This window comes from Nannobrachium achirus (assembly GCF_963921795.1).
Source record: "Nannobrachium achirus genome assembly, chromosome: 17".
Taxonomy (NCBI): Eukaryota; Metazoa; Chordata; class Actinopteri; order Myctophiformes; family Myctophidae; genus Nannobrachium; species Nannobrachium achirus.
Window position 1 is genome coordinate 19,306,783 of NC_137824.1, and position 8,429 is coordinate 19,315,211.

The 8,429-nt window shown below is 46.5% G+C and overlaps 2 protein-coding genes across 2 annotated transcripts; one reads left to right on the forward strand and one right to left on the reverse strand.

The window, feature by feature from the left end:
* Positions 1-612: 612 nt before the first annotated feature.
* LOC308302311 (double-strand-break repair protein rad21-like protein 1) lies at positions 613-1,980 on the forward strand (the record flags this gene model as incomplete). Its single annotated transcript, XM_080746567.1, has 1 exon — positions 613-1,980. One exon carries the CDS (start codon positions 613-615, stop codon positions 1,978-1,980), a length of 1,368 nt encoding a protein of 455 aa, XP_080602693.1.
* A 4,325-nt stretch (positions 1,981-6,305) lies between these two features.
* LOC308302312 (pre-mRNA-splicing factor ISY1 homolog) lies at positions 6,306-7,175 on the reverse strand (the record flags this gene model as incomplete). The annotated part of the gene is made up of 1 exon (XM_080746568.1): positions 6,306-7,175. One exon carries the CDS (start codon positions 7,173-7,175, stop codon positions 6,306-6,308), a length of 870 nt encoding a protein of 289 aa, XP_080602694.1.
* Positions 7,176-8,429: the final 1,254 nt, after the last annotated feature.

The window sequence follows — 8,429 nt, forward strand, 5'->3', positions numbered from 1 at the left end:
CCCCCCCACACACACACACACACACTGTGTCCATTTATGCCCATATATGGAGATATCTGTATCTGTCTGTCTGCGTCCATTTTATGTCCATATGGAGATCTCTGCAGACACAGTGCCGGTTCCGGAAAACCCTGATGTCAGACATCAGAATCCGAAACTTTCATGCCGGTTCCGAAAAATCGCGTATATGCCTCCCATATATGGAGATCTCTGTATCTGCCAGTTCTTGTCCCTTTTATGCCCATATATGGAGATCCCCAATGTCATCAGTACAGTATATGCCCATATATGGAGATCTCTGTATCTGTCGGTCCATGTCCCTTCTAAGCCCATATATGGAGAAGTCATGCCCCCTTTTGTGACCATGACAACACACTCCATATTTGGGCGCATTGCACTGTATGGTTATGGCTGAGTCATGTGACATGAACGTGACATCAGAGGACATGAGCGTGACATGTCATTGTGATGTCATTGACTGATGTCAGAATGTGACATCATCTGTGACATCAGCGCGGTCTATATATACGTTAAAAGCGTCACATATCAATCCAGAACTGAAGTAAGCAGAACCGAACCACGGCGAATCATAAAAGTCTGGGAGGATTCAACATGATGTTCTATACGCAGCTGTTTGCATCCAAAGGTGCACCTCTAGCCAAAATCTGGCTGGCGGCCCACTGGGAACGGAAGATATCTAAGGACAATGTGAACGAATGCAACCTGGAAAGCACCATTGAAGACATCATCTCCCCTCAAGTGAGCATTGGCCTCCGGACGTCTAGTCACCTACTGGTGGGAGTAGTACGAATCTACTCCAAGAAAGCCAAGTATCTCCTTGCAGACTGCAGTGAGGCGCTGGTTAGGATCAAAGTGGCGTTCAGGCCAGGACAGATCGATATGCACGCAGAGGGGTTTGAGGCCTCGATGAACGCCATCGCCTGGATTGAGAACCTCCCTGACCTCGACGCTGACATGAGTATGGACACTGTGGACCATTCACTTAACCAGAGTGGAAAGGAAAAGATCACCCTTAAGGAGGATTTTTGCAACCATGGCATTCTTGTTACCTTACAGGGCTTTGGAGATGGATCTCATCAATCGCATGGACAGCTGGACATTACCTACGAAAGCCTGGCTGACCCTGGAGATTCTTTTGGGGATGAAGCCAGCGGCATGAGTGTGCTTGATTGGATGACAAGCTCTGGGGATTATGCCATCCTCGAGACAACAGACAACAGCCTTGAGGAGCAGCGTCTAAATAGACTGTTAGAGAACCTTGTCAACGATGAACCTATGGAGGTAAACACCCCGACGGTGAACGAGAAGCCGACCATTGGCAGGAAGAGGAAAGAGAAGACGACGAGGAAAAGGAAGGAGCAGTCGCCCGTCGAGCTGTCCAATGAGGTTTTCAGACAGATGGCTGTCGACTACTGTAACCTGAGCAAGAGGAAGCCGCTCGTGGAACAGTCCCGCGAGTTGGATGACGACGACTTCTATCAGCTGATCGCTGACTACTCTGACATGATCGAGACGCCTCCTAAGCGCTCAAAGGAGACCAGTAAAGCAGCAGAAGAACGCAGGAGTTTCTCCACTAAGGTCCTACATCAAGGGTTACAGCAACTTTTTCCAAGGGACATTGACGCGCTCGTAGCAAGAGCTCGGAATGATTCAACGCTTGTTCAATCGAGCGTCGCCCCCACGCGGACTGCGCTGGAAAGCCAGGAGTGCCTCGAGGAGAGGAGGCTAGCCCGAAAGACACAGAAGCTGCTAAACACTCTCAGGAGCCAGAGCGGCAGGGGCCGCAACGACGTCACGTTCAGCTTCAAGTCGTTATGTGAGCGCAGTTCTCGCACGCAGGCGTCGGAGACCTTCTACCACCTCCTGGCCCTGAAGAAGCAGCAGGCGGTCCAGCTGCACCAGAACGCTCCGTACGAAGATGTCCTCGCCACGCCCGGTCCACAATTCCATAAGTCCTAGACGGGTTGCAGAGGTTGTTACAGTACTGAAATCAGGGCTTAGCTGACAGAATGGACCGGAGTCCCCAGGTGAAATAAAGATTTATGAAATAGGTTACTGGCATATTTTTATTTTGTCCTCATCCTGGGATATGGTCATCTTAAAAATGACTGTGTGCTTAGAAGGGGCACAATACAGAAGCAATTGTAATATGAATTATTTTGTTGCTCTTGGCCATGGGAATTTGTTTTTTATCTGTTACGTTGGGACCATTGGAAAGGGGCTGATGTCCATCCATCTAAACTCTGCAGAGGACCCGAGGGAGTGTTTCGGTGGAGTGTGAGATCGCTGTGTTGTCCGGAACTGACATGCTGCCATCTCCATATATATGAGAATAGAAGGGACACAGACAGACAGTTGCAGAGATCACCGTATATGGGCATAACAGTGATGTTGACAGTCAGATACAGAGATCTCCATATGTGGGCATAAAAGGGACACAGACAGACAGACACAGATCACCCTATGTAGCCTTGCGTAGCCAGACAACACAATCTCAGAATTCTATATAGAGACTGGAACTGCACCTACACACATCTTTATATTTTATTTGTTGAGTGGTGCTAACCGCTCCTACATTTGACTTTGTGTGTAGGTCAGTATGTCCCTATGTATGTGTCCCTATGTATGCAGTACCAACAGCTCACACGAGACTAACACCACACAAGGCTAACGCCACAGAAAATATGCAGAGACCGACATCCCTGCAGCTGATGTCACGGACAGAACTGCCCATACAAGGAGATATGAGAGATCTCCTTATATGGGCATAAAAGGGACACAGGCAGACAGATTCAGATATCTCCTTATATGGGCATAAAAGGAACACAGACAGACAAAGATGACAACAGGTACACTCGGTCACGGGTCACTGTACCCAGGACCACCATGGGGTCCGGTAAACAATTAACCATACAAGTCTACGGTATAACTCATATGGACCCATATCGTTAATTTGGTTACATTTGTGCAGTCTCCTAGAGATGTTTACAGTGGTAGAATGGGGATCCCTAAAAAATAGAAGAAAAGAGAAAAATAAGCTAAATGGTTCCATTTGTAGTGTGGCCCCAGACCAGACTGTGGCTTAACCAGAGGGGCATGCCATCCCAACGGGCAGCCTGATCGATCTACATTCTACGATAACAATTCTGTATTATTAGTGTGGCTGCCTATTACAATTTACAATTTAAAGGGGAAGACCACCCATTTTCATTATTGAACTATGTCATTATTAATATAAAGTTGAGTTGTGTGGACATAGAAAAAAGTTCTTGCCTAGAACTGGAAGATTGATTTTGGGGTTTGTATTGTAAAGTACAACGGTGTGATGTCATGAAGTTGTACTTTACAATACAAACCCCAAAATCAATCTTCCAGTTCTAGGCAACACAGAAGGGGGGGAACTTTTTTTCTATTTCCACACAACTCCTCTAAGGTATATTAATTACATAGTTCAATATTGAAAATGGGTGTTCTTCCCCTTTAAGCATTTAGATGCGCTTAATCCAGATCATAACAAACTAGAAATACTGTTCCTACGAAACAGTGTGGGCTCGCATGGAACACCATGTATGGGCACACAAAGATCTATCCAACGGGCACTCCAACATATATGGGCATAAAGATCTGCCCAACATTACTTCTCCTACATCCCCATAGATCCCCCCAGATTTGGGAGAACATACTACAAAAGATTTCATGTGGGTGTTGTTATTTATATCGGGTCGCGCTTGTTGGTGGTGATGGAGAATAACTTGACCTATAAAGTTTTGGCATAACTTCTGCATTCATCTTCCGAAAGGACTATATGTCATTTCCATAACACAAGACAATGGATTATGCACCAGGATTAGTCTGTTGTTGGGTTACAGGCCCTGATGTGGCATAACAGTCTCTGTTGCAGTTTCCGCAGATGTTAAGTGACGTCATCCAATGGGAAAACCCTTGAAATAACAGAGTGATGTCACCATCATCACCATCAACAGCCAATGAGGGACCAGCATTCTTGGTGACATCACCATCAACAAGTGTGGCCTGATATAAATTACAAGGCGCGCTCTGCTGGCGCAAAAGTAGGCCATACGGGTCATATATAAATTAGTCAAATCTATGTAGAGTATGTGTGTGTGTCTGTATCTGTGTTTTATGCCATGGGCCCATAGCCAATCAGAGAAGGGAAATGGTGACGTCATAACATCGAGGCATATATAAGGGCCACGAGAGGGGCCGTCTATGCATGTAGCCAATCAGAGAGGGGCAAAGGGTGACATCTTAGTATCGAACAGACAATGGGCCAATTTCCATGATTAATCAAGTTTCACGTGCCATCATAATATCTTACTATAAAACGTGATTATGTATCGTGGTTATTTATCTAGTTTAGAGATCGGAAGGGTGAGGAGATGAGTAAGGATCCTCCCCTGGTACAGACAGAGCCAGATGTAGAAGCGATTAGCACCTCTCAAAAATATCCCCCGGACCCGACATTGAGAAACAGTTAATTGCAGCTTTTCTTTGAATTGTGATACTTGCAGCAGTCCTTTGTTTGTGTGTCTGAGTGCAGAGCGTGCATGGAGGTGGGGCATTCTTTCAGAGTAAATGGAAGAGTTTGAAACTGACTAACTCAGTGGTGATGGTATAAAGGCATCGTCGGAGTACAAAGTGAGTGTGTGTTGTTGTGAGGCACAGCTGGGTCAGTAGCTAGCAGAGATGTAACAGGCATTCTTCAGCAGAGCAGAATAATAACAACGGTAGAGGAAGGCAGCAGCTGGCGATGCGTTGGAGTGTAAAAACAGTACACTGTTAAATACCTGCAAGAACCCAACGACCACAATAAGTCCTGTATTCTGAATGCTCTGTAGGTGGTAATGAACTTCCTATTCAGTAGACTTATTAAGTAGATCTAACAGTGCACCGCCTCGAGTGGCGTAGTGTTGTTCTAGAGTTACACTATGCAACCCTCACACCGCTGATCCAACTGATATGCTCTGTCACACTCTGCTCTCGAGTGAGGGTAGTGTTAGGCCAAAGGCACTTGATTCAACCTTCCAAAATACCCAAGAACTCAAAAATGGCTAAAGGTTCAAGCAGCAAGTCAGTGTTCTGTTACAAAACAGTGTTTTATTCACCTTAAGTGTCCATGCAAATTGATCAAAAAGGCACAGCATCAAGTCTTAAAAAGGCTAAGCCCCTCCCACTGGACCATACCAATTCTGAGTTGATTCCACAACTATGTATAAACCAGACTCTTTTCCATGTCCAGAGACAATATAATTCAGACACATTTAAAGTGTCCTCACCGATCTCAACTTCATCACATCAATATTTACATCACATTAAAGGACCCAATTTACCCAAACCCACGGGTATAGTTTAGCTTTCAGGTAATTAGGTCAGGTCTAAGTGAGCACAGGTGTGGATGAACACTCCTTACAATGGAGTCAACAAACATATCTCCCTGTAACATAAATACAGTACAACTCAAATTGTAACCCCATGTTGTGTGAAATAATTATAGTAAAACTACTATAGTATAGTAGTCCTTCTTGCCGGTGGTCATCATGGCCTCGGTTGGGCTGAGGTTGTGGTGCTGGTTGCTGCTGCTGTGGGTGCTGGTGTTGGTGGTGGCTGCTGATTGGCAACTTGGCAAGATTCTTGGGACTGCTGGGCACCCAGGAACCAACACAGTAGATCAACCATCTCTGGCTGGGCGGGACTGCACGGTGACACTGAGGTGAAGGTCCTTCGTCCTCCCATTCCTGAGAGTCTGCCTCCACACCAGGCTCTGGTTCAAGTTGGACTTTGACTGACTTACTTCTGGTTGAATTAACCCCCCCCCCCCCCCCCCCCATCCCACCACTGGCCATCCCACCACTGCCACCAAATGTCACACTCACTCACTCACTCACTCACTCACTCACTCACTCACTCACTCACTCACTCACATACTACATTCCCAGTAGTGTTTTGGACTCTTGGCTCTGTGCCAGGGACGGACTGGGACTAAAATTCAGCCCTGGCATCTTGGCCAGACCAGCCCCCACAACCAGCGCGCGCGAAGATACTCTACCGGTCGAGGGCGGCACATATAAATACACAAGTGTTTAATACCACAACTTTTACAGACAACAAATGATAACTACACAACTACACAATCCATAAATTGTATAAGTTAACATACAGTTCTCACCACCAACAAGTGGAGTATGAACATGATTGGTGCCAAAATGTGTCAGAACTTTGGCTATTTTTTTTATTATTATTTTTACACCAGCCCCCCCAGCCCCCTAGCCTACCAGCCCACCGGGCAAATGCCCTGTATGCCAGATGGCCAGTCCGCCCCTGCTCTGTGCCATCAGAGACTTACTGGCGTATCGTTCCAATAACTCCCTCTTCTTCCGACGAACCAGCTCCTCCTCCACCTCTTTCTGTGAAGGTACAGGCCCATGGGCGATGAAGGTGTGGGCCCCCTCCTCTTCCTCCGTCTGCTCTCCGTTTTCTTCATCCCACTCTTCATCCTGAACAGCGTAGATACGCTCCTCTTCCTCGTCTGCTGCTGCTCCTGCCAGCCCAGCCTCTTTCTCTGCTTTCCATTTTTCTACCGCCTCAGCTATGGCTTGTTTTTCATAAGCTAGTTCCAGAGGAAGTAGCGTGCCGTCATCTTCATCTCTGTAGCCGTAGTATTCTGCATCCACCTCCTTCATCATCTCTGCCCTGGTCCTCCTCGTGGCAGGGGTTGGTTCTTTCTCAAACAGTTCTCGAACTCCTGGTAAATCTCTGGCGGCTCCAAAGTACTTGTACCCTCTGTTACCAGGTACCTCTTTACCTTCATGATCCAACATCTTAGGACCTGTACGAGCATAGTCGGGTCCTCCCAACTCTTTGATCCTGACCTCCCAGTGAACTTTCTCTCGCAACAGTTTGTTGATTTCATCGTTTAGATCTCGAATCTTGAATTCTCCGAGACCAGCGTTCTGGATCTGAGCCACTTTCTTTGAGACTTCACTGACGATCTGTCTCCTCCACTTCTCTGCTTTAGGAAGTTCACTGCACTCTGAAGCCAAGAACGGCCTCCTCTCCTTCACTTTCCCCTCCTCCAGCTGGGCCTGTCTGAACCGAGCCAGAGCAGTCATGGCTTTCTCTGCATTTCGAGCCATCTCTGCTGTCAACTGGGTTTTTGCCTGTTAGATTAAATGTTAAACTGTTGTAGATCTGCTGTTTTTACTAGTTTAGGTCTAATGTCTCTTTTGGGTCACAAGCTAAAAGGTTAGGATCGGTCAGCAGGCGGACCTCAGGCGTCACACTCATGTCACCATGACACAGCCATAACCATACAAGGAGTTCCCAACTATGCCCAAATATGTTGTCATGGCAACAGGCGCTAACAAATCAGTCAGCTCCATATATGGGCCTATAAAGCCTCTATCAGAGTCCAGGGTGAAGAGCTATTCACTTCACTGCGGTGTAGTTTTCTTTCTTTTTTTATATATTTTTTGGGGGCTTTTTCTGCCTTTATTGATAGATATACAGTAGGCTGACAGGAAATGGGGAGAGAGATGGGGGGGGGGACACACGCAGCAAATGTCGCCGGGATCGGGACTCGAACCCCCGATGCTGCCAGGCCGGATTAGGTGCCTGGACCACTACACTGTGGCCCAGGCCACGGTGTAGTTTTCTAGCTATCACCTAAAGTACATAACAAAGCCTAGGTGATAGCTAGGAAACTACAACACGGTGAAGTGAATAGCTCTTCACCCTGGACTCTGATAGAGGCTTTTGGGAGCATTCTCATCTCTACACCCAAATGTGTAGTCATGGCATTAGGCGCAAACAAATGAGTCAGCTCCATATATGGGCATATACGGGGGCATTCTCATCTCCATATAAAGTATGGGCGTATAAAGGATAAGGATATCTTCATACGTGGGAATATTGGCATGCCCATATGGGCATATACTTATGACATGTAAGCATAAAAGGGAGAAAGACTGACCGATAGGCCTACAAGGATCTCCATATATGGGCATGTGGCAATTCCCCTTGCCACTGACTGTATTTAACAGCCTTTATGTTTTTCCCCCATGAGTTTTAACTGACTATAATTATTTCACACAACATGGGGTTACAATTTGAGTTGTACTGAGTTGTAATTTATGTTACAGTTTACAGTTTAGGCATTTAGCAGATGCTATTAATCCAAAACTCACAGCCTAAAGGTGGTTGCACACTGCTGCGTTTTTCGTTGCGAAATGCGTTTTTTAGGGCAAGGAGAGAGAGAGAGATAGAGAGAGCAAGGGACCGAGTGGTGCGCGAAACGGGCGGCAGTGTGCAAACGAGACTGACATAACGTGAGGTTGATTTTTTTATTTGCGTGCTCCGAAATTCAGTCTGATATTCGGCCCGAAAAACGC